This window comes from Misgurnus anguillicaudatus, chromosome 5 (assembly GCF_027580225.2).
Source record: "Misgurnus anguillicaudatus chromosome 5, ASM2758022v2, whole genome shotgun sequence".
NCBI classification, from domain to species: Eukaryota; Metazoa; Chordata; class Actinopteri; order Cypriniformes; family Cobitidae; genus Misgurnus; species Misgurnus anguillicaudatus.
The window spans coordinates 28,916,875-28,944,416 of NC_073341.2; the positions used below are offsets into that span (position 1 = coordinate 28,916,875).

Genomic DNA, 27,542 nt, shown 5'->3' on the forward strand with positions numbered 1-27,542 from the left:
CCCCCTCAACAAAGATATTGGATTTCCTGCTTTCATTGATGCAAAAGATTAATTTTACATCACTGAAAGAAGGAAGTGCAACACTGAAATCTGTATTTTTTACTTTCTCAGCGCAACTGAGGAAATGATGCACGACCATTCAAAACCATGACTGGGGTTCTAACTATACAAAGCTTAATGCAAATGGGTGAAGTGTTGATATCCAGTCATTTGCAATGCTGGTGTCAGATTTCATTTGCGCGCACACACAAAATGGTGATCACACGCAGAGAATTCCGACAACAAAAAGAGGCAGCACTACTGTCTTTTAAATATGTTGTGTGGATTAATAATTTGTGTGAGTAGATTACATACAACATTAATGTAAAGAAGCAAATTCGCGTGGGGCAATGTGAATGACGCAAATTGGGTTTTGTTATTGCCGCAAATGTGCATTATTTGCCTCAAACACGTCTTCCGCGCAAAAGTTGAAAATTTCAATTCAAGAAGAGAATTCGCATGATATGAAGGTAAATCCCACCAGCAATCTTGATTGAGGAAAGTATTTTTGGTTTCTACACAGCACAGAATGATGTTGGACTTAACAGTAGTGCAATAAGGTATAGCCTTCATTTACAATGTAAAGTTTAATTTACTAAGTACAAGTATTTAAAATGGCCAATTTATGTTTACATGTGTTTATTTTCAACATGTCAGAATTCACTAGGGTTGTGACAATTAATCGTGCAAATGTGCGATTTGAATGAATTACGGTGAAATGCCGCCACATTCAAAAGCCAGAGGGCGCTTTTGTGCAGAATAAAAATTATCTCCTATTTAATTATATCTTATATTATTTTATCAATTCACTAGAAATGTGTAAGATGATTTTTGCATTTACATAAAATAAAGAGAATTGCAATTAAAACCAGTTTTTTTTTTTGCTACTTAACTTCTCAGTGTTCCTGCTACACTAGCATAGAATAATTTAAAAACACTTTAATAGGCCAAGTCATCAGAACCGAACCAAGCTGAAAACCGTGGATATGAACCGAAAATTGTATTGAACTGTAGACTAACTGTATTGTTGCATCCCTAGCCAGCACAGAGAGGTGCATAAAAACTTCAACCTGTCTTTAAATCACAAAAATCGGATTCACTGGCAACATCAATGTCTTTAGATCAGATTGCTGCATAATGTAATTATGATACTAAAGATAATTTCAACTACGCGTATATGTGAGATTGATTAAAATGTTAGTAAAAAATGACAATTTACTAATTTTTTTTTATATTAATCGTTCATATAATGACTTTTAATATTGAACATTAAACTAGTGATGCTTCTTTAATTTCTATACACCGAGCTCAAAATCATTGCAAATCCTGTTCTCTTTTGATTGACAGTAGCCTATATATTGCCCATGACTATTGGCTGTGAAAAATAGCTTGGTAACACTTTACTTTAAGAGGTGTTATCGTAATCATAATCATGACATGTGCCATTAACATGAATGAGATTTTATGCACGTTTATGACAACTAAGTGTCATTTGTTCAATTATATAATTATTTTATGCAAAGATTAAATAATTTGAGATGTCTTTGTTATTCTTTGTTATTTAACAACTTAACATTAACCCTAACATCATAACTTGTCATGACAACTTGACATTACCAAGAAAACACAACTGGCCAATTTTTACCAGTGATACAAATTAAATTTGTCATTAAAATCTTAAAAGTGTTTATTAAGTGTCATTAAGTGTTAATACTCTGTCAAATAGTTTTATAACAGCATCATGAATATTTTTCTTGACCTCAACTACAGTGGTACAAATTAATTGTTATTAAAATGTCATTAAGTGTTATATTTATAACAACATCATGAATATTCTTCAGTTCACAATGTTTTTTTTAATCTAAAATGTGTTTAACAAATAAAATAATAATAATAATAAAATGTATAATATTTTATTGCCTTTGTAAAACGATTCACCTAAAATTAAATAAAAACAGTACAATAATGGGTAAAGCCATGCAGCGTTGGATCCATATTGCTGGGAAAACAGACAAATTATATTTAATTAATTAAATAAATGTTTAGTACGTTTTTTTCTTTAATGTCAGAACCCTCGGTGGGAGGAAGAACCAGTTCTGTTAGTTGTCAGTTTTTATGTATTGTGCACATACATAAAGTTAATTATAATCTTTTGACGTGTCTGTTGCATTTTGTTAAGGCATTTAAAATTATTTGACATAGTATTAACACTTAATTACATTTAAAAGTTTAATGTAATGTTAACCCATAAAGCTAGGTAGTTTCTTGTCATAACAAGACAAAGACATTTCAAACAATGTCATCTTTGCATTAAAAATGACATAACTGAACAAATGACACTTAATGACAGATGTCATAAATGTGCATAAAATCTCCTTCATGTTCATGACGCGTATCATGTCAGTCTTATGATTATGAACACCCCTTCAAGTAAAGTGTTCAATTGCTTTTATCAACCAATACAGATTATTGGCCGGTATATATCGGTGTATCTCTATACCAAATGTATACATATCTGTACCTACTTACTTGGTAAATATTACTTTTTAAAGGGCACTGCCCCAGTGACAGCTTGGGACCGTTTTTGGATGATTTATTTTAACAGTGCACTTAATTTATATGTAAAATTTTTGGCAATAGAAAATGTAACACGTTTGTCATGCCAGTAAAGCAGAGCTGAACTACACATTGAATTTGTAAGAGAGATAGATTTAGTGAAATACATTCCTAATAAAAGAGCAATGCTGCAGGGCATGCAAATACATCCCACCATGTGACGTCTGCGAACAATGACACAATTACCTCAGGTAACCCTCGGATTATTACCCCGCCTGCTCTTACGCACACAGTGAGCCCAGCCGTGCACTTAGACCTCAATCAAAGATCTCTACAAATAGTCATGCCACACCCCTCAAGTTCAAGCGCATTACTATTAAACTGGATGTGCTATGGTGCAACACAATCTTGGTTAAGTACAGCAAATCGCAAAGGGTTTATACATTTTCAATCAGGATAGCAGAGATCTTGTAAAGCCTAGACGCGCAACTCAGTAATGGTCATGCAACTTTAATCGCACAGTTTAACTACACGAGAGAACAGCAGGCTTTTGTATCATTTGGATACTGTAAACCCAGCTGTTTAGCTCATCTATTGTTTATCTTTTATTCAGGACACGACAGGGTTTAACTGACCTCTACTCTGAAGTATTGACAATGTGGTCAGTGGATGTAAACTGAAATTCTGTTTTCACGAATCCACATGTGGTTGGAACTCTTTCTAGGTTGATATGAAAGATCAACCTGCCTTTGGTTCAGTACTGGGTTCTTCACATTCTGGGACGTTCAAATGCAAACCGGAATATGAGGACTGATTCAAGAACTGTCCTTAAGTTCCAGGTCACTTGTACGCGGTACATGCTTTAAACATGGTGTAATGGCATTATATTAGAAAATGACTTGAATGGAACAGCACTGTTTTTCCATTCACAATACATCCAATGTTTGAATTTGTTCTGATTATGTTTCCATTCTGGAAGACCTCTTGTGGATTCAGAAGGAATGAAAAAAAATTATACATGTAATATTTTCCAATTCAGTGAATAATACTGTATGTTGGGGTAAAGTTGCTTTTCTCATTTCCCAGTTATATTCCTACTCAGTAAGTAGGAAAATGATTTTTCTATGCAGACCATTTCTTTCACTGTGTGTATTATAAGGCATGCCTGATATGTTTTCAAAATCAAATGAGATACAAATAAAAGCCAGATCCATATAGCCAAAGGTGCTGAATCTACGTTTTTGATTGTAAAGCAAAAGCAATAGAGAAAATAATAGCTCAGCATTTACAAGCATATTAATTATGAATGAGTGTTAGACAACCAAACAGAAGCACATCATTAGTGGTATGAAGAGCCATTAAAACATGCTTGTGAAAAATGAGCCATGAAAATGTAAATGTGCCTTAGAGACGAGGCTAAACAACACAAACTCTTGACCATGTGCAGTACAAGTACAGTAATAACCCTCATTAATTTATTGCTAACAAAACAACGTTATTTTATAGGGCTGGGCAAAAAAATACATTTTTCGATTAATCAGGTATTTTTACGCGGTCGATTCAAAATCGATACTCAAAGGCCACAAATAGTTTTTCTCCCATATTTATTGTCGCAAACATTGAACGTAAGATTAAGGTTAATCTAATTAGTCTTCTCTACTAGATAGGGCTGGGTATCGATTCAGATGTTCCAGATCGATTCGATTTCGATTCACAAGCTTTTCGATTCCGATTCTCGGCTGATTTTTATACTGGATTCTTGATTCAACTCAATGAATATAGATTTAATACAAATACTAATTATTTATAAAAAAAGAACAGTGAACAGAACTTTACAAGTTTTTTTTACTTTATTTATCCAGGAAAGTCTAATATAATATAATATAATATAATATAATATTCTATATAATCTATATTCATTAAGTTGAATCGAGAATCGAATCTAAACCCCCAAAGAAAAAAAAACTCTTAAATCGGAGTGAGAATCGAAATCGAATCGATTTGTTAGCTTGTGAATCGAAATTGAATCGATCTGGAACATTTGAATCAATACCTAGCTCTATTATTTTGTGTATTTGGTATAATACAATGTGTTCACATGGTTTATTGTAAAAAAACAAAAAACATTATTTTCAACAAACTGTACATTTGTTTAGCTCCAGACGTACTGCTTTCCTCAAACACTATGATTTTGTACAAAGCTCATCGATCTGAAAAGCGCTGTGTCCTTGATTGGCCAGCTAATCTGTACGTTGTGATTGGCCTGATTACCTCTGATGTCAGCCGGAAATGTGATGCTCCTTACCATGTTTGAAAGATTCGCTCACAATGCAATGCTAACAGGAGTTAACTTACAGGCTGTGATTCAAAGCGGGAGGAATTGTGATAATGTCGGTCTTTTCTACATCAACAGGCCCAGGAAGTAAACTGTTGCCTACAATCCGTGTGTTTGATGTAGTCCAAGAAAAGAAATTTACGTTGGAAACGATAAATTGCGTCATTGTTTACTTTAAGGGAATGTACCTTTTGTATATTATTAACATGTACTAATACACACTTAAACAACAAAGGAAATGTAAAATCGTGAATCAAACGATAGTGTCTCTTTAAAGCAACCATTTTTAAATATGAAACAATTGTATTAAACATTACCAGTTTTTTCATTTCCAACAATTAAAAATGTCTTCTCTTTATGTCCCTATTACTTTCTATAGGAGAGTTTTTGTATACGCTGCTCTACATCTAGTTAAAGTAGATGGAGACCAGGGAATGTGAAGCTTCAAAAAGTCCTATAAACAGAATAAACATTTCATCCATTCCATATATTCTATATTTGAATTTGTAGTTTCCACTAGACATAAGGATGACCAATTTAAGCTTTATTAAAATTTGTTCTGTTTTGTGAACGATTCCTCTAAACATCTAAAAAGGTATATTTCTCTATTTGCCAATTATCAAAATAATATGCATCCATAGATATCTGTGTGTAGGCATGCATAGCCTTTTCAGAATAATTTTCGTAATGATGGAAAAAGGAATCTAAAATAAAAGGACGCATGTGATTTGACTTTACCAAATCAGAGCGGTAAATTGGTAAATGATGACAGAGGTAACTTAGGATGAAGGGCCCTTTGCTTGGTCTGCTGTGTCTTGGATGCTGGCTGTCCAGAAAAGAGCAGGACACTGTCGTCTGTCTCTCTGTGGATATAATTACATTAGCCCTGTAATTGAATTTTGCCGTAGCTTCGGCTTACTCTCTCTGACAGTGCGGTTCTAATCATGGAGAACCCTGGGAAAATGAACTGGGTCTTCCCTCTGCCTCTAAATCTCCCTTACTCTCTTTGTGCCATGGGATCAGATCAGATCTGTGGACCCCAAATCAAATTAAATCTACTTTCACATAGGATGAATAATTTATTAACTTCAAATAGGCGAGTTACAGAAAATTTAATTATTTTAAACAAAATACTGAATTTTAGGCCAGATAAAGTTTGGGGTTAAGTATGCGCTTTCATTCTGTCTTTCTTATGGGGTTATGGGGTTCATTTGTCTGAAAGACAACAGGCAGGTCTTCCTTAGTGTCAGAGACATTCATTGAAAAAGGTATTCGATACAACAACAATTAATCCACATTCCTTTATGTCAGCGGCTAAGAGTCGTTTTTTTTGTTTATTGCTGTAACTTTTTGCCAAAAAATGAAATATATATGAAAAATACATTTTAAAAATGCTACATCCAGAATTGATTAACACACGGACAAACCCAACCATTGGGTTAAATTAACTTGTATGCGTTTTTTATCAAGGATTACTCCACTTTCTTAAAAAAAAAAAATCCAGATAATTTCCTAACCCCCATATCATCCAAAATGTTTATGTCTTCCTTTGTTCAGTTGAGAAGAAATTTTTTGAGGAAACATTGCAGGATTTTTCTTCATTTAATAGACTTTATTGGACCCCAACAGTTTACGGTTTAAATGCAGTTTAAAATTGCAATTTCAATGCAGCTTCAAAGGGCTCTAAACAATCTCAACCAAGGCATAAGGGTCTTATTAGCGAAACCATTTTCATTTTCGGCATGAAAGATAAAAAATATGTACTTTTAAACCACAACTTCTCGTCTAGCACTATCTGCAAGTGTGACACCAGTGCAACTTTAAGCAATGCGCCATGACATTGAAAGGTCACGCGTTACGTATGTGAAACGCACATTTGCGGACCATTTTAAACAATAAATATATCACAAGGACACCATTCCACATACAACTACGTCAGAACGGTCCTCTTCTCCACACTTGTAAACACTGTGGCGGTAGTTTCGCATAAGTCACACGTAACCTTTGACATCATGACGCATTACGTGAGGTCCCGCTGGTGACTTCTTGCATTGTTTTGCTAGATAGGACCCTTATGCCTTCGTTGGGATCATTCAGAGCGCTTTGAAGCTGCGTTTAAACTGCGATTTTAAACTGCATTTAAACTGTTGGGGTCCAATTAAGTCTATTAAATTGAGAAAAATCATGGAATGTTTTTTTCTAAAAAACTTAATTTCTTGTCGACTGAACAAAAAAAAGACATCAACATTTTAGAAGACATGGGGGTGAGTAAATTACTGGGATTTTTTAAGAAAGTGGAGTAATACTTTAAAGGCTAATTAAAAAAAAAAAATGCAAAAGGATTGGCCTGGTTATGTCATGACATTATTGCAGAAAACTTCATAGCAGTTGAACATAATGTTCTGACTTACAGTAATTGAATGCAGTGAATGTTTACAAATAAAAAAAAAATATTTTGGGAAGATTCTGGTAACACTGCTCAGCAATGTGGAAAAAATACAACAGATCAAAATGTGATTTATCTCTGTGCTCTCAAACTGCTCTGTAAGCAATACCATTAAGTCAATGTCAAGTTGCCTGTAGGTTCTTTGCAACCTATGTGAGCCTATATGGAAACAATATAGAGAACCTATATGAAGACATTGTACACAATTTTACAGCTTGTGCATTTTCTTGAGAAACATTTCACAGAGACATGCATACACACAAGCCCAAGACTATATTTCACCTTTGGTTCAACTTTTGTATTTTCACAAGTGAACTTTATCCACAATGATGCTGATTCTCACACAGTTTGATCTCAGGAGAGATGCAGATAATTTCTGAGACATGTAAAAACGTTTTGACCTGGACTCTGAGAGTGCATGAACTCCTGTATCAAGTCAGTGTTTCCTTTCAACCACATAAAGCGAGAGGAAGCCAAAACCTGCGTGACCCTGCTCTGACCTTACCCAGCCCATCGAACAAAGCTGGGATAGCGGTAAAGCCGTCTCTGTATCTTTCTCTCTTACTTTCTTCCCCATTCTGTGTCTATGTCTCTCTCTCTTGCTCTCGGTCTCTCATTCGCTCGCCTCGCCATTACATTCAATTACATAACCAGATAGCCTGCTAATCTCCATAATCCAAGTCATGCCACAACAGGGCCCAGTGTAGAGCTCAAGAACACTAAAAAAAATCTCTTGTGTTCCTCTGTGAGAGTTGAGGAGTGTAAAGCACTGTATATAAAGAATGAAAGCTTTAAATATACATATTTATTTATTTATTAATCAACTTCAATTTTGAAGACAAAACTAAAAAAAATTAAGTGTTACCAATTGAAGTAGTTTGTTTAAATAGTTAAAATATTCCCTTTTCACAGTGAGCAATGCTCTCTAAAAGCTGAACAAAATGTCATTCTCACACTCAGACTGGACATAGGTGACTGCTTGACTACAAATAACAGCATCTTATTTCAAAACTGATATGTGCAGTTGGCAATATGTTACAAAAGGCTCTTGTAATCCCTCAAAGGCACAGTTTTCTTAAGAGAACCAATCAACAGATCTTGTTGAAAGTATGTTGAGGTAAGTTTACCGTCTCAGAATGTTTTATAATATAGTCTCAACATTTCAACAGGTATACGGATGACTCACCTTGCACTACATCTTTTAAAAGTAAAAAATTTTAAAGGGTTCTTTGCATGGATGCAATAGAAGAACAATTTTGGGTTCTCCAAAGAATGGTTTAAGTCAAAGGTTCTTTAAAGAACTATTTCTTTCTTTTTATAGTTTGTAAAAACTTTTTCTACAACAAAGAAACTTTGCAACAGAAAGGGTCCAAAAAGTAAAGCTTCTAAAAATTGTCTTTGTCAGGCTGTATAGACAACTGGTGGCAAAAAATTGACAGCTCTGCAGTAGCGGTGTGAAGTGTTAGCATTAAACTGTGATTGTTATGGATCCGATGTTCTGTCAAATTTAGGGGTGTCACGATTCTCCAAATCCTCGATTCGATTACACTTTCTATTCTAAGGTCACGGTTCAATTCGATTCTTGATTTCACATACCTGATAAAAAGAAACTTCCTGTCAGATGAACATCTGTCAGTACCTTGCACCTTAAAAACGCGCTTTTATTACCGTCAGACGAGATTGTGAGACTATACCCCAATAAGTCATGTTTAAATGCTGTTTTCATAACTCTTAAGCAACTGAAATAAGTTGTTGTGAAACTTAAACGGATCTCAGTTAAGAGAAACGACCGGTCCTGGCACAGACGCCGCTCTGCTGTTGCCGCATGCTATTTTTTGTTTCCCATGTACAGAGCAGCTCGCGTGGTGTCTCCTGCATCTGCAATGCTATCTTTTAACTAGCTGTAGTTAGCGAAGTTACAGGAGGTTGACTTGCAGCACTGAACACGTGTGTTTTTTTCCGCTTGGCAAGCCGACCGGACGTGACATGGGGGCGTGGCAGCATCAACGATTCCATTTTTAATTCAAAGTTCGAGGTTGTGACTTAATTTTGATCAATTTCGATTTAAAATTGAAATCGTGACACCATTAGTCAAAGTCTGTTCCCCTATGTTTCCCTTTATTGTAACGTTTCTTATAGGGTTTTCATCACGTTACATTTATTTTTTTAGATAGATTAAAAGTTTATATGGCTTGGCTACCGAGATGTGTGCATATATATAATGTTGTTCTTTATTGGTAAATAAATTATTTTTACCATATGAATCGCTAAAGTACATATAAAAAACAATACTATCATGTATTCTATATAATACCTTTATTTAAATATTTATAATTTTACTGTTTTTTATTATTTCTTCCTTATGTTTATAGCATACATGTTTGTTCTAAAACTATTATAAAACTATTATGTTTACATACAAATTAATATGCATAGGTCTGTTTATATATAGATAACACTTCACATCATGTGTGTGTTTGCTATATTTATATATTTATTAAAAATGTAAACATAATAATTTTAGAACAGCAGGGACAAAAAGGAAAAACACATAGGCTAAAAGATATAGGGATGGTTTCCCGGACAGGGATTAGCTTAATCCAGGACTAGGCCTTCGTTTAATTAGGAAATATAACTAGTTTGAACAAACATGCCTAACTAAAAACATTACCTGTGTGCATTTTGAGACAAAACAAAGGGCACAGATGTATTTTAAGATATGTCAGTGCAAGTTGTTTTTAGTTTGGACAGCTCTTAAAAATGTTTTAGTCTAGGACTAGTCTAATCCCTGTCCGGGAAACCGCCCCGTAAGGTAACAAAAAATAATAGAAAAATTATGAAATATTTAAGAAATGGTATTATAGAATACACAATACTATTGCTTTTTTAGTATAACCGATTCAAATCTTTAATCTTTTTAAATAAATTATAAACGTAACGTGATGAAAACGATACATTAGAAACACATGGAGGGAATCTCCACGTTTGTTTTGTTCCACCATACTTACTCGTGTAAGTACTCATGTAACAGTCTTTAAATAGGGAAAACATGGAAGTGTTTCTTGGCTTCTAATTCATCCCTGTTTGGATCCTAAGGAATGAATGGGGCTAGGCTAAATGCTAACACATTCATGCCACGCTGTACAAAGATTAAGTGCACACATTGAAAAAAAATAGGCATGTATTAATTTGTCTAAGTTGAGGTAAGAATATAGTAAAATATTGAAAAATGGTGGTGTTTTCCTTTAATAGAATTGGGGATGACACCCAACAGCACAACAAGACATTTTCTAGCAGGTTAGCCTGCCCGTGTATAATTCTTTTCCACTGTTTCTTTTGCCACCACAGTGCGCTCGCAGCTTGCAGTGACGTAACTGTACTTGCAATAGGTCTATGGATCCAAAAAAAAAAAACGTTCAACATCCGCAGAACCTTTTTGTTGTACATAGGGGTGGGCGATATGACCAAAATCTTCTATCACGATAGGATTAATTTTATATCATGATAACGATATGTATCACGGTAGAGTTTTTTTATGTTTTAATAAGGTTAAATCTTTAATACCATAGAAATGTTCATAATTCTCACAAAAACATATACAAGCATAAAAAGAAGATAAAAACAAACGAAACTTAAGCTCTCTGAAGATAAACAGTCAATGAAATAAGAATGATAATAAATAATTATGCATATATGTGTAGGCTTATATATATCTTTTTATTTAAGGTAGAAAAGTGATTTAATCAGGAGCAGTGAGAGATTTTTTATCAATGCTGTTTGATTAACACGAGTGACAGACAGGAGCAAAATTAGGTAACTTCCCCTTTAAGACCAAAGTCCGGATCCAATACACTGTTACACATGCGCTTTCTCTTTTAGCTGTTTACTTTCTCTTAAGACCTAACTGGTCGTGTTTATGAGGATGCTTGCAAAGACGGGAATTTTGACGCATATGTCTATTTAAGGCCAATAAAGCGGAAAAATGCTCACAAGCTTAATGAGCAGCGGTCGCGCGACTTGCGCGCTCCTCACAGACAGAAAGAGCAGCGGTTGCGCGACTTGTGCGCTCCTGAGACACAGAAAGAACGCACGCATACAGATCTTTTGTCTGTGTTTCAATGGCTTAAAATAACTTGTTTTAAAACTGCAGTGCTTAAATACGTGTACAAACGTTACGTTTTAACTACCACGTGCATAGGAGCGTGACGTGGGCGCGTAACCTCGATAGAAACGATAGTCCAAAATCTCTACCGGTTGACAAATTTCTACCGGTTAATTATGTCTACCGGTTTATCGCCCACCCCTAGTTGTACACAAGTTTCTTTGTATTGTATAAAGGCTCTACGTTAAAAAATTATATCAAATCAACATTTATTTTTATGTTACTTTAACTTAAGTCAAACAATTTCAACTTATATTTTTAAGTTGTGTCAACTTATCACAAGTTGTAAAAAAGTTAGTTGAATTGACTAATAATTAACTTTTTAAACATTTTCTACAGTGTGGATTATGATAATATAAGAAAGAAATCGTTGTTGTTTTTTTTAATTAAAAGGTGTTTTGGAGAACCACAAAATGGTTCTCTTATGGCATAGTTTCAAACAACCCATTTTGAACCCTTTTTTTAAAAGTATACACTGATTTTGGTGTAATCAAATACTCGCCTCACCATCAAAATTACAGTACACAAAAAGAAAACTAAATTGTGCAATTTAATGGCATCTTTAAAATTCGTAACACAAAAAGCATTAACTTTCATAACTATTTCATAGTTTCGATACACGGAATGATTGAAAGAACAATGAGACTGCAAAAGCTTTTCAGTTTTCATCCACCGACATCCAAAAAAGCTCAAATATTTCACAGAAATAACTTGCAGATGAGTCCAAAAACAACTGTCGATATGGCGCACATCTCAGAAATTCAGCAAAGGGGAACTTCACATAATTCACATAACTAAAAAAAGGACTAACAAAACGAATTTAACATTATTACTGAACTGGCTTGCTTATCAGGACATTAGCTGCTTATAAAAGAGGCTGCCCCGTTTCTGCCATGTAGCGAGGCAGAGTCATATTAGGTCATAGCCAAGTGTTGACGTGTCCTCTTGCTTTCCCAGCTCTGCTCTGTTTGGCTTCGATCCTAATTCATAGAGATATCTGTCTAGGCCTGTAATGTGTAAACACACACATATCTAAGGCCTATATAGACTCCTCTCTCAGTTTTGACACCTTTGAATCGTGTGTGTAAAAGAGAGGGGCGAATCGCACGTGCACAGTCACCTCGAACGGGGTCGAGAAACGTCAGGATGGACTTCAACATCTGCCACGAGGCAAAGCGGACATGAATGGATGCACTATGTTCTCTTTCTCTCCCACGGAGGCGGTGAGCTTAACTAAAAAAATAATCTCGCTGATAAAAAAGTGAGAACTGGAGGGCATTTCAAAGGGTATTATCAGATTTGACTGAAAGAATGTTTTGCCAATTAAAGTGGATGTACTCATAAAAACTAGAAAGATGTGAAATACCAAGTGTTCGCAATATATTTCCAATGACTTTGATAAATAGTGAGAGTCATTAGAAAGAATTGTCTAAAAGTCTTATTTAAAGGAATAGTTCAACCAAAAATGCTAATTGTGTCATTATTACTCACCACAAAACTGCTGAACACAAAGGAAGATATTTTGAGCAATGTTTGTAACCAAACAGTTTTTGGGCACCATTGCCTCCCATAGTATTTTTTACTATTTTTACTATTTTTCTACTATGGAAGCCAATGGTGCTCCTGTTTCCTGCTTGATTACAAATATCTTCCTTTGTGTTCAGCAAAACAAATAAATCCTTACATGTTTGTAACAACTTGAGGGTGAAAAATTATGACCTAATTTTCATTTTGGGTTAGGGCTGCCTAACGATTAGTCGCGACTAATCATTTGCAGAATAAAAGTTTTTGTTTACAATATATGTGGGTGTACTGTGTATAATATTATGTATAAATACAAACACACATATGCATGTATGCATTTAAGAAATATTTGCATGTGTATATATAATTTTATATTTATATATAATTAATATTATGTATAAATATTTATTATATAAATATATTTTTCTTTAAATTATACATGCATGTGTATGTATTTATTTATACATAATTATTATACACAGTACACCCACATATATTATGTAAATAACAACTTTTATTCTGCAAACGATTAGTCGTGAATAAGGCAGCCCTATTTTGGGTGAACTATCCTTTTAAGTAGTCAAAAAAAAAACACCCACAGAGAAAGGTAGTTTTCTTCTGTCCTTACTCTATGACCCCATACACCCACATTTTTCTCTGAAGCGCATCCCTCATAATGTGATAAAGTGTCTCTCTGCTGTGTTTTTAGGCAGCTCCTGCCCTTTATCAAAATAACGGATTGCTGTCACTACGTCCCAAAGTGCAAAAGCAGGAAATAATGTACCTATGATTTGACTTTAATATTTCTTTGTTGGAGAAGTGAAAAGAATTTAAGTCATATCTGGGCTGTGTGCCTAGTACATGATTTTGGGTCCAGAATGTGAGAGAAAGAGAGAGGGGGAGCCAATGCCAAAAGGTCTAGTGGCCTATTCATATTTTTTTTTTCAACAATAATGACAGCCATATAGCCTAATGCACCATATGCGGGTCCAACTCGTCTAAAAAGCTTTTTGTTTGCCAATGCAAACATTGTGAGAATCAGGAAATTCATTCCATAACAGAAAATAAGAGTCATTTTCTTAATCTGAAACACAACACGAGAAATATTTGCTTTTACATTTTTAGGAGCTCTGAACACCAATGTGAGGTTAAGGTTGCTTCACAAGAAAGATTAAATCAGGGCAAATCAAGTATGCCACAAGTTTCAGCCTATTTCAAGTTAATGCGCAACAAAATTAAATGCATCGCCAGAGGAAATTATTCAACTCCATGTCAGAGAAACAATGAACAATGCGTCAGAACCCCAGTGGCATACCTTATGATTTCGGTTTGCATGGCGGTCTGAATGCATCAAGATCTTAGGTTGTCCTTTATCTTCAGAAGGTGTTTAAACCTGCTCTGAGTGGGTAGACACATGAATCAAAGCTGTCAATATGAGAGGCTACGGTATGTGCACATCCAATGATAAACATTCTCATTATTGTCTTGGTTAAGAACATTAAAGTCCATGAGGGAGGATCAATCAATTCCCTGTAAAGTAACACACTAGATTTTGCCATCAACTGTACCACCCCCTTAGCGCACACACACACCAATTAACAACAGCAACACTCAACTGTAATGCGTGTATCTAGTACAGTCACATCACAGAACGTGCAATATAGTAAGGTAAATATATATACGTATACTAATTTACAAATTATAAGTTTAAAGGCGCAGATGCAAAACCCTCTAAGTGTGTCTGACGTGTTTTCTTGTAAATTTGCATTTTTTCAATCAGACTTTTAATGGATTCTGCCAACAAACATTTTTTTTATGGCCTGAGGCCGGGATTAAGCGGATTTGAAACGAAAGTATTTGACAAACGTATAACATTTGCCAAGAGCATTCGGTTACAGGTGCAGTGTGTAACTCTTAGAAGGGTCTAATGACAGAAATGCAATATAACATACATAACTATATTATCAGTGGTGTATAAAGACCTTACATAATGAACAGTTATGTGTTTATTACCTTTAAATGAGCCGTTTTTATCTCCATACACCGTGGGTCTCCTTATAAGGAAGTCGCCATTTTGTGCCGCCATGTTTCTACAGTAGCCCTAAAGGACAATCTGCTCTACAAAGCACTACTGTATTTGTCTTAGACGACATTATGTTTGTCTTGTGGCGGCTACTGTAGCTTCACTATGCATTTCGGTGAACGGTGGATTGAGCCATTGGTTGCAAAACCCAATCTTACTGCTAGATGCTGCTAAAATCTACACACTGCACCTTTAATATCATCATATAGTTTTTGACGGAGGTGGTGTTTAGCGACTTTTGCACCTGAGCTCCTCAATTATATACATCTGATATGATTTAATTTGGTCAGATTATGGGTTCATATTGAGTTTATTTTTATTTAATTATTTTACACAGAGTTCGTTAATGCACACTGTTGACATGCAATGAGAAAATGACTGCAAGTACTTTTCTCAAGCTGCCATCTCAGCACTTTTTTCACATAAAACAGTATTTTTAACATTGCAATACAAGTCACAGAAAAATACTGCCATTTCAACAATCCCCATATTGTGCATCTTAGACAATTATCCACCACATCTAATGCCTTACCTAGACAATAGAGATGAAACAGATTATAAGTCGAGACTTTTTTGCTACCCTAACCATCTCATATGTGCACTCAGATTTGCCAAGATGTACACATTTAATTACAGTAAGGAAATTACTAAAAGAACCCGTCTCCGTTCTTTCTATGTCTTTAAAAGAATTTTTGTGGCAAAAGTTGATTCTTCAATGAAACGTAACTGAGAACTCCATGACGTCTCCTGAGCTATAAAAGAGTAACCTTGAAACAATAAAACTTTAACTTTTAGAGAACGAGACATACTCAAGCTAAACGGCTCACTGCACTCCAGGACATAAAGATCCTTAAATGCACAACAGCATTGGCAAAAATGTAAATCGCTTATCTTGCAGTATTGGGGAGTCTCCATTACACCACAAGCTCTATGGCACACTCACCCAGACATTTACAGAGAGGAAGAGTGTGAAAGCTTGCTCAACGACCCTTCAAAACTATTTGCAACAATCTTTTGCTGGATTATAGTTTATAATGAATGCAACCAGTGACTTGTGCCGTTGTGCTTCCATTCATCATACCGTTCCAACCCTAGAACGAGAGTAAATGACCGAGTCCAAGAAGAATTGTGCTCAGGACATTCGTAATATTTAATCTCACTTTTCGAGACTTAAATACAAATAAGCTATTATCAAAAAAGAATGAAAAGCATTCCATAACCTGACTTTTATGGGTAATTTGTGCCTGGATAAATGGGTGTTTTTCTGGTAAAGCACAGCAATTGCAACACTAGTGCAATTGCAACACTAAAAGTTGCACTGTAAAAAATACTTTGCTGCCTTAAAATTTTTTGTTGAATCAACTTGGATTTACAAGTCATTTCAACTTACTATTATTTATCTTGACTAGAGATTAGTTGTTATAACTACAGGTGAGTTGCTATAACTTAAAAATTTAAGTTGACTTTTCTCAACTATATATAAGTTGTGACAACGTATTTCTGTTGACATGACTTGTAAAAAAAAAGTTTTTTTACAGTGTGTGGGTTCAAGAAAATGCAAATACTAAAGAAAAAATGCACTCGGCAGTAGCTTGGGATGAAAGTGTCTGTATAAATATTAATAAACGTCTTCACATATATCCGCACCAGAGAATGAAAAACGTGCATCTGCCCAACAATAACAGATGCAGAGATATATTGCATAAAGAGCACCTGAACCAAAGGCACAGAGCTTTCAGCGGCAATTTTGCATAAGTGAGAGGCATTCAAAAAAGGCTTATCCATTCACAATTTATTTGCCTGCCTTTTCACAAACAAGGGATTCATATCGTGCAATGTTCCAACAGTGAGGCTTTGGAGAGCAGCGGAGAGGTGTAAATCAGACACCAAGAGCAGTGCCGGTGCCAAAAAAATCCCCCTGCATCTGTTCAAACTCAAATACAGTGCTGTTAGAATTTCCATCCAAAAATTTCTGATGGGCAAATAATTACAGAGAACCCAATATATTATATATTCGAAACATAAACAACTCGGCCGACCATATGACTTTAATCTACACTACGAACAACATACAACCCAAACAATTCCTCCCATTTGGACCGTAACCGAGGAATGTGATCGAGTATCGAGTTTGTGGCAAAAATCAAATCCAGTTAACAAAAGTACGACTGGAAAGCAGAGCCACAGTAGTGGAGAAGCAGAGGTAGATTTAGAGCTCTTTTAAATAAACAACCCGCTACACCCTGCCACGCCAGCACTGCTCTTCTTGATCGCTTTCCAGTTGGAAACATTTCTTAAAGTCTTCCCAGCAGAGCCGACTCTGCCAAGAGCGGAGGTTCTTCTCAAAATGACCTACTACTGTGACTCTAAAGCCTGGGGCAGAAGACAAAAACGTTCTCCCTGCTGGAGGGGGCAGCAAATATGGGCCGATAACATACAGAAAATAAAAAATAGACTTAAATGTCTCTAGAGGTCAAAAAACTGAAAATGAATAGCTTCCCTGTCAGCTAACAGCACTCGAGCTATGAAATATACACTTTATTTCAAGATCTGCAGATGTATCGGTATGCAGAGGTGCTCGCAGTTTGTAATAAAACATATTTCAGCCAATTAAGTTTGAGTTGTTCTTTGTAAGGGTCGTTTAAAAAAAATTAGACTCCATAGAAGTATTCAAGCACTAGCTAGAGCACATAGAAAACAACTAAAACAAACATTTCCTCTCCTAAAATGTATTGGCATAGAGACGAGCGAGAGTCTGCGGGCTCAGGTGGAATCCAAACACATCTTCATAAAGTAAATATTTAGGGTCGCTCACCATTCTCCCCGCAGAGGAACCTGGGTGTGATATGAAACGCATCCAACCTTCCACAGACATCTCCAGTCCTGGCCACATGAAGTCCTCTACTCATGCCAAAAGCTCGGGCCTTTATAACTGACGCTTCTCTTTGTGCCCGACTCCCCTCCCCTCCCCTAAAATCTCCTCGATGTCCTCTAATGAGTATCAGGCACTAGGATCAACACATGAAAGCTAATGCTCCACTTAAAATTTCTGACCCTTTTATCTAAAACGCTCCCTGACACGAATAAGCGGGCAAATATCTAAAAAAGTTGACAGACGGATGGAAAACCAGGAAAAACGGGCGATCAAAACAGCTTAATTAATCTGTTAACGGGCACACTGGGAGCTGGCGCGCCGGGACGCGACCATGACTGTGCCACTCAGGGCTGTCAGCCGAAAGTGGGGCATGCATTTCTGAGCCGAGCGAAAGAGCAAACACTCCCTACTGACGAAAAAGCCCTAAAGCAGGCAGGCACACATACACAGCGGACCGAGAGAAGACCAGTGAAACACTGCGGGGGTGTTCTGGACCGTTTCAATACCCAGTAGCGGCACTTCAAACACAAAGTGCCCAACCATGGAGAGGGGTGGAGAACATTTCAGTCCTCATAACATCAAGTCCTAGTTAAACTGCTCTCTCATGCACACACAACCAAGTTGATGAGCAAAACTTTTACACTGAAAATAAATAACAGGCCGTGTGTGCATGCACTCAAAGCATTTCAAGCCCCAAAAGAATGATCTCGGTGCTAAAGACAAACATGTGCGGAAATATAAAAATAAAAGTACACAGTGCAGGTCTCACCCGCATAATTTAAAATGCTGTAGTACATTGTCGGTCAGTGCAATCGAGAGAGAGTCTCAGAATGGCTCGCCGGTCAGATCAAACCTCCTCTCCTATCCCGAGGGGGACTAATTGCGGACCTAACAGAAGGAATCGATGAGGAATGGGAGCAGGACAGCTCAGGGGAATAAAGCCTTTCAGATCTCCCACTGATATTTTTCTACACTGTTGTGAAATACACCCAAGGCCGCATATGTCCAAACTAAATACATCATATTTATACAGAAAATTACAGGGCTGAAATTGGCTCTATAACTTTTACAGTGTTATACTTAAACAATTAGCAATTACAAAATTTTCTATATTGTGCACTTACTGTGAGCTAATTAATAGAAAAAAATGTATTATTTTACTATATAAATAGTTATTGATTATTATATCCGAGATATAACTTTTATTTATTTATTTTAAAAGTTGCAAAATACATATTTCAATATGCATATATATAGTCTCTCTGAAATTAACTACCTTTCATTTGATCAGTCACATTTTGAACATTTACAGACATAACTATGCATAACTATTAATCGTGATTAATCTATAGCAGAATAAAAGTTTTGTTTACATCAGATATGTGTGTGAACTGTGTATAACAACTTTGTATAGATAAATGCACGCACATGCATGTACATATTTAAGAAATGTTTACATGTGTATATACTTTTGTATAGTTTTGTATAATTTATATTATATATATATATATATATATATACTTAATACTTTTTTTCTTAAAATTATAAATGCATGTGTGCATATTTATATATATATATACATAATTATTATACACAGTTCATGTGTAAACAAAAACTTTTATTCTGCTATAGATTAATCGCGATTAATCATTATGCATAACGTTTTATTAAAAAAAAGAAACTTAAAACTTAGTATTAGATGTTCTACTAGAAAAATGTTCTGTCAATCATAAATAAAATGCCCTTGCATTCTTATCTTGTTTAACTATTCAAGTCAAAGTTCAAGTTTAAAAAATGATGTCTTAATCTGTGACTTGGTCATAGTGATCCCACTGCAGACGCAACACTGCAGATGCATTACAATGACAGCATAAAGAGAAAGCTGTGAATTCAGATACTGTTGTATGGAGGGTCTTTGTGGAGCGAAGCACCGAGCAAAAGGCCCCTCCGGCTGCCAGCGGAGCTGCGGTGGAGTCTGGCACATGCTTTGCTTCTCTCTCTCGCTTGCTCTCTCTCTCTCTGTTTTGGCCCAGCACACTCACTTATATCACGGCCAGAACCTTTCTGCACACCGCGTGCTCTCTCGCAAGTGCTGCAGGCTGCTACATTAGATTACACTATCAGCAACAACAGCAATCCCAAACAGCCAGTGGACACGCCAAGCGCTACAGAGAAAACCAACTTGCACAGTATTTGCAACCTGTTGATTCAATCTGCCCTGAAAATGTTCAGGTAGAGTAATCCATTTTCAACACTTTTCAAGAATTAGTTTTTTTGTTGCTTTTTTTTTTGCTTTTTCATGTTTGGGCAGAGTTTACTAATTAGTGAAAAAACTGAATCTGTCTTAACCTAAAAACTGCAGTGTGCATTGAAACATACCCCCATCTAATTTATTTAATAATAAATTCAAGCGCTGGAGGGTGAGGCGTGTATTTGTGCTGTTGCCTGTTTGAACACATTCACTAAGTGCAGAAAAGTACAATAAATATTTGTGGGACTTAAAATCCTCATATTCCCAAAAATGATTTCTTAAGAATTTGTTTAGACCGTGTTTGATATGGATAAAAAAAACCCAAATTGCATCCTTTTGCTATTTGCCAACTTTGACCTCTATAAAAATATACATATTTTCAGTGTCAAACTGACAGGAATAATAGACAGTCATTAGGTCTGTCACTAAGTACAGGCATTTTAAAATAAATCATAACAGCTCTTATACCTAGCAGATTTTTTTAGTCTTATTTCTGATAACCTGTAATTATGTTTAGACTATAAATTTAGCTAGTTAATAGGAATTCCTATGCTTATAAGGGAAAAAGCAAACAGTGGGTTGGCAGTCGAGATCTAAAATTTAAAACAAACTCTTAAACAAAGCTAAACTACTCATACTATCCCGAAACTTTCTCATCAAAGCTACAGTCGACTATAAAAACTCTTAGTGGCTCATGTAAATGTACATTAAGTACATTTTAATACAATAAATTGACCTTAACCAACTCTCTCATTTTCTATCTCAATTCAGACTGACGGCAAATTTTAAAAATACTAATTTAGGCTTGAACACATTACTCATACAATGTTAAGATATTTTCTGATTGTTTTAATTATATGAGTTATTAATTATATTATTATTATAACATATAAAACTATAAATTATAAATTGTAGCCTAAAAGGCCAAAGTCTGACTAATCAGGTTTATTCTGCCCAGAATGCAAAAAAGTTTAATCTCTCTTAAGTGACTAGCTGTTTGTTAAATATGAACAGGGTAAATATACTTAATTACCATACTCTTTTATGTCAACAGCAAACTTCATTTTGAAAACACGTGAAAAGAACCAAAACTTTCGTACAAAAAGCCCACTTTGAATATTTGATTTAAATCTATCTGTGCATAACTATATATGTTTAACTATCTGCACACACCACATAAAGAAATTTAAATATTTTTGTAGAAAAACTGTCAAAATAACGTCTTTGATGGTCTCGACATAATATCAACATTACTAATACACTATCTGTCCTCATGTGGCACGATGCAAGAACTGATATAACCCGTGTGCTTTCCGCCGCTAATATATAGGCTATCCTGACAAATTTTAATATAATTTGGATACTGTCCACATTACTAGACATTATACTATAAACCCAGCAAAATAAGAAGTTAGTATATTTTTACATTTGATAAAAGTAAAAATCTTTACCCTGACTAATCATTTGCCCAAACTTCCCCATACTTTAAGATTTACTAATGCATACACCATGCACTTTTCTTTGACCAAACTTCATCTTAAAGTTAATAAAACGAAACACGACTTGTAATTGTAAAGACAGAGTCGAGGATATACATGACAACAGTTGGACAGTAGGAAAATAAACAAATACACTCATTGGTAAACAGCATGGTGTTACATGAATGGATGTAGGATATGCAAAGAGAATAAACGAGGGAATGAGCCAGAGCACAGCACGCCCTTTTATGAACTCAAATCTAGTTTTACGACCAGAAGCAATTCTCTCAGTTATAGACAGAAAGAAAAATCTTTACCTGAGTTAGACAGAGAGGAGAATACATCATGTTGGAAAAGGAGCGCGTGACTCGAAAAGTGGCAAAACACTGACACGTTAGTGGATCATTTTTCACAGTTAATCATGGTTAAGCCTCATTATGATTAACACTTCCACCGCTGCCACTTCTGACTCCCACTTCAGGTCCGTTAAACTGTCTGTCGTCCAAAAATCACGGGAAGCCAGGAGAAAGAGACTGCGCAAACTGTGTACAAGTCAGAAACCAAACTTTGCAGGCAAGAAAGCGCGCGGGGTGGTGCAATCTCTTCCATTTAGGAAATGGTGGGAGAAAGAATCAAAGAAAGAGAAAATGAAAAAGAGGGAGGAATGAAATGACGTTATGAAAATAGCCCATCCCAATGAAAGCGCATGAAGAAGCAGGGGAGGCTAAGCTCTCGTTTCCACTGTCCGGGGGAATCCGTCGAGTACACGAAATTAACAAATAAGTGATTTGCCTCGGCTTCTGGAGCTCATGTGGTGCGACCGCTTTGAAACAACGTGGTAAACGACTTTCTCTTCGCGTCACCGGCGCGTGCACACCACTCTTTCCTCTCGCGCCGATCCTGTTCGGAGCGCAGTGATGTTATGTCCGTGCGCGTGTTCCAAACACATTTACAGCAACACGCGCGGATACAAAATAGCGATTAGAGCCAAGCTGGCGCGGACATTGCGTCATAGAAAACGCTCATACATGTACCCATTCATGGCAAAGCGTTCGAGGCTTATCGCAAGGCAACTTTTCTTTGAGCTATGTAAACAACCAGCCCGCGTAAAATGCCATAGACAGCGATAAATTGTTCACCTGGACTGTGCTGCCTGGTAAGGCGAGATCAACCTCTATTAATTTTTACGCGTACAGGCAACTCGTTTAAGTGAAATACGATGGGAGGACTTCCCAGTCAGTAAAAGTATTAGCCGCGTCTAAATATGAATAGCATAGCTACTTGCTTAAAATCAAAGCAAAGAGTATCAAATAATTGCAAAAAAAGTCTTAAAGTGTTGTTTTCGTTAAAGCTTTGTTCAAAGAACATGGCATTTAACTAAGGATTTTTGTAGGCACCAAGTTCACAAGCCTTCAATTGAACGCGTGGGCAGGCTATAATAAATAACACCTGTTATTAATACTATAAAATACACTGTACGCATTGTGTTTACTTAGAATTAAGAAATTAAGTGAAATCCATAATTATTATTTGTTTTTGCAAATGCATGACACTGTAATAGAACTCCCAAGTATTTAATTTCAAATAAATGAGAAATGCACTTCCTGAAATTGAATAAATAGAAAATATCCCTCCAGATCAAATCTTTATAACACAGCTTATCATAATTAGAGTTGTTACACCCGTTAAAATACAATGCAAATTAACTGTTAAAAACAGTGAAAGTGACTAATATAGTCTGTAAAAGTTTAAATTACACCATGGCTAGTTCTTATCCAACTTAGGCTATATAGATAAGTAGCCGAACTATTTGTGTGCAGATAACATGTCATTTTTCGGCCCTGTCTCGTGAAGTATGTTTAGTTACACTCTGTAAAAACATGGTACTGCCACACGAATGTGCCAAGTTTTTGCGCTTTTTTAAAACAACGCCAAACTACCGGTTTGTGTGGCTGTGTAACTACGGTACACTGTCTAACACTTAGTCCAGGGAGGGAGCGCCTCTGTCGGTGTAGATGTCAAATTCACGCCGGCGAGCCTGCGGCTTCGGCCATTTTCTGCTGAGTAAACTACAGCTGGGCATCTCCCGGCTTTAAACTTGAACTTGGCCTTCGGGATACGGCTGTTAACACACACACCATGCATCGTTTTATATTCAGCTGGCAAAGCTCTAATAACTTTCACTACGAAAGAAATTGCAAATCGCCGCGCGTCTTGATCTGTGCGCGTCTCTATTACGTAAATAACACGACAGGGTTTGTAAACCTTTCCCACAAACCTTACGTTTGGCTCAAAACCAACTAGAAAAAGGAGCAACTGGATGGTAAGATAGGAAGCAGGGGGAAAACCGAAACACACAGCGCTTGTGTGATCACGACGATGATCTCATTTGACTTTACAGAGCGCAGAACTCGTGATCTCCTCGCGTCTTTTGGAGCGGCCACAAATAATGATGAAATTATTAACGTACCATTTCAAAGCGAAACTGCCGACCTCCCCCAAAAAGTTAGCGCGCAGAAGCTTCGATAGTACTGCAGTTCAACGCCTGGTCATCTCGTCGGGCTGCTTTTATAACTCCTTATCCATTTATGTTCTTAAAGTAATCCGCGCTCTCCGGATGGGAGGACGCTGACCAAATACAAACGTCCCACGCAAAGTCTTCAAGGCTCGAGCGATCCGAATCCTCGTTACCAGGTACAGCACCAAAGCAAGATTGTACAGTAACGCGCTGCTTGCGCGACATCTGGCATGGCTGTTTGCTGCAGATGCACTGCTCTGAAGGTTCTGGTTTACCGTGCTTTATTATTGTTGTGGTCGTGGATCCTTAATTTACAGTGCTGAATCGTCGCTCTCATAGCTTTGCAGCATTGCACATGCAGTACGCGTAGATGTGCATAGAGAGGAATCAATGATTCGTCTGTTCTTTTGTTTTTTTACTACACGAATGGCAATACTCGGACGGCCCGTGCGTCTTACAGTCCTTTCGGTGAAGAAATTGATGAAATACGAGGGTGGCGTGTGTGTGTGTGTGTGTGTGTGTGCGCGCGCGCGCGCGCGCGTGTGTTTGTGTGTGTGATAGGCTATGCAATGTGTATTCTAGTTTAAATAAAGTGCACTTAATGGCGTAGTGTACAGTATATGTAAGCTAATTGATTCAATGTAACTGCCTGGATATTACTGAAGCATAATTATATAATTGACAGGTGCGTCTGCACATCAAATCAACTTGACTGATGTGATACTATGTCTCAAAAATAAAGTAATACATTAAACAGCTTTGTATACAAACCCCATGATGTGTTTGTTTTATGTAGATATGATATATATATAGGACTATTATATAAATTATAAGCTGTTTCGTTATTAAAATAGTCAGTGTCCTGATATGACGTCCAGACATATTTCTGCTCTCATTTAGAGGGTCGCAATGATTTGGACCCTTGAATGTATAAGTTGGCCAACAAGAGAATAAATGGCGTTTTATAAAGAACTATTTTAGGCCTGACATCTGCAGGCTATTTACTTTGAAAGCAAGGAATAAAGTTTTAAAATGGCTACTTAATTATAATTTTGCAGGCGTAGCTTGTTTTTTTAACGAAAGTGCGACAAAATACAAAAAAACAAAATACAAAAACAAACGTGTATTTTTATTTGTTTACTTATAGACTTCAAGCTAAATTTCTCAAGTTTCTGTTAAAGTCTGGGATGATAATTGGGAGACCTCTCTTGAATTCAGGGTTAAGGACATATTGGGGTTAAATGGGTTGCTTGTTAAAAATTGTATTTTGTCTAAGATATCTTTTTGGCAACTCTAAAATAGTGGCAGTATCCAGCCCAACATCTAATTCAGACCTTAACGTGCATATATTTTACATTTTAATGACATTAAAATAAATACATTTGTCTTTTCGCAATGTTTAGACTGTTGTTTTAATGCCATTAGTGTTATGCAGACAACGTTATTGGCTATTGAAACTGTCTGTTAAAATAATAAGAGGACTGCCACCCAAATTTTATGTTTTTTTTCCTGTAAAAACCAAATCGCGACTCCATTAATTTAAAAAAAAGTCTGTATAAAAATATGAATATGATTTGGATATGAAATCAATAATTTTCGTTGATGTGATAGACAAGAGGATTTAACTTTCTGAACTTCAGGCACTTTGTAAATGTATTATTTTAGTTAATTTAGTACAGTCTTATTATAATGTAATATAATTTAACGCGTATGTCGATTGTCAAAAATGAAAGTGCTCTTTATTTAAGATGAATCGCACTTTGCGCCAACTTACTGTAAATAGAAATATCTTATATGTATGTAGCCTAAAGCTTTGGATAAAAACCTTCCGACAAATGAGAAATATTCTGATTCATATGAATTATATTTTAAAGAATCCGACGTAGGTTCTCCAAAATCAACAAGTCCTGTAGGCTGCGCAGTCGCGTATTTGGATCACTGGCTTCATTCCTTTATTCCTCTTTGTTTTAACCACAAAATTCTTTTCAGTCAAAACACCAACTTCTGCTCGACTCCATATAAACATTTTGTCCTTTTTTCACTTTATTGAGGGAGCTTACATTACATTGAGGCTAATTTTACATTTACTTGATTTATTTCCCTGATTACCCTCCGCTAATTTTGTAAATTACAATCTAGAGTTATTTTACAGAAATGTATACACTGATGTCCAAAACGCAGAGTTTAATGATTTATAGCACGAAATATTTTAAGTGCTTACCTAAATTCATAAAACTTATGAGGCACGTATACACACATAACACACACACGTTGCTGACCATATTCATTTTTTTACTGCCAAACCTGAAATCATCTGGAAGACAAAGAACAGACATTAAATACAGAACTGCAGGAGGAAAAAGCACCATTGGCCACAGAAAGGAAAGTTTAGCAGGGTTGCTGAGTAAGCTGCCTTGGCATGCCATCTGCCTCAGGTACTAAACAGAAAGAAATATGAACCAGCACTTGAAATGAATCATTTAATCAGGTTGTTTAGGAAAGGTTTTTATTGCAACAATAAGTCATTTTGTGAATTTTTTTTATACACTTATTTTCAATGCAAATTCATAGTGAAAGATTATTTCTAATCACAATTAGCACCTAATATATAATAAAAAATTAATATGAAGTGATTTTGTGTGTTTGCAGAATTATTGTCTTTCATTGTACTTTGAAAATTCTTTAATATTTATTGTATGCACTTTTTAACTATTTTTTTACTATTTTTATTATTTTAAAGCATGTGTAAATGTCCTAAGCATGCACCTAATGTCAATATAATTTTTTTAAATATTTTTTATTTTTTTATATTCTTTTTATTGGTTACCATTCAACCTAAAGATCCAAATAAAAAAAACCAAGTCTGTAGCCTATATTTTGCAACCAGACAGCTAAGCAGAGATACAGAAACTCAATGGCCATTTTCATTCGTCTTTCACTTAAAATCATAAAGCAAACATTAAAAATACACTGCATATGTTTACTGTGTTGATGCATGAGAGTTAATAGATCATATTCCATCCAATCTTCAAATGTTTGGCAGAAAACTTGTTTGGTCTATTTCTTAACTCAACCAGGCAAGATCATAATCCTTGAACAAACAGCCAGCGGGTCAGTAATCTGGCATATGAAATGGCTTTACTTAAAAGCAAATGAAGTGATATTGTTTTGTGGAAAACAATAAAATACCATTGCACTAATTACACGTTCATAAAAATGGGTAGAAAGTTGTAAAATCAAATAAAAATTAATTGTGAGAAAAAACTTAAAATGAA

The 27,542-nt window shown here is 35.8% G+C and overlaps 1 protein-coding gene across 7 annotated transcripts in view; it reads right to left on the bottom strand.

Moving 5' to 3' along the window:
- nfic (nuclear factor I/C) overlaps positions 1-27,542 on the bottom strand; it is a 173,083-nt gene that overhangs the window by 126,453 nt on the left and 19,088 nt on the right. For 2 of the 7 annotated variants that reach the window (XR_012369698.1, XM_055168095.2), the window contains exon 1: positions 17,961-18,080. The exons of 1 other annotated variant lie outside the window; for it this stretch is intronic. Coding sequence is in view for 5 of the 6 variants with exons in the window: in XM_055168095.2 (XP_055024070.2) it covers positions 17,961-18,038 (78 nt within the window). In the remaining variant the exon portion in view is untranslated. Of the gene's footprint in view, positions 1-17,960; positions 18,083-22,066; positions 22,688-24,219; positions 24,711-27,542 lie in introns of those variants that run through there. 4 more of the 7 variants (XM_055168099.2, XM_055168097.2, XM_073867934.1 and 1 more) reach the window with 4 other exon arrangements.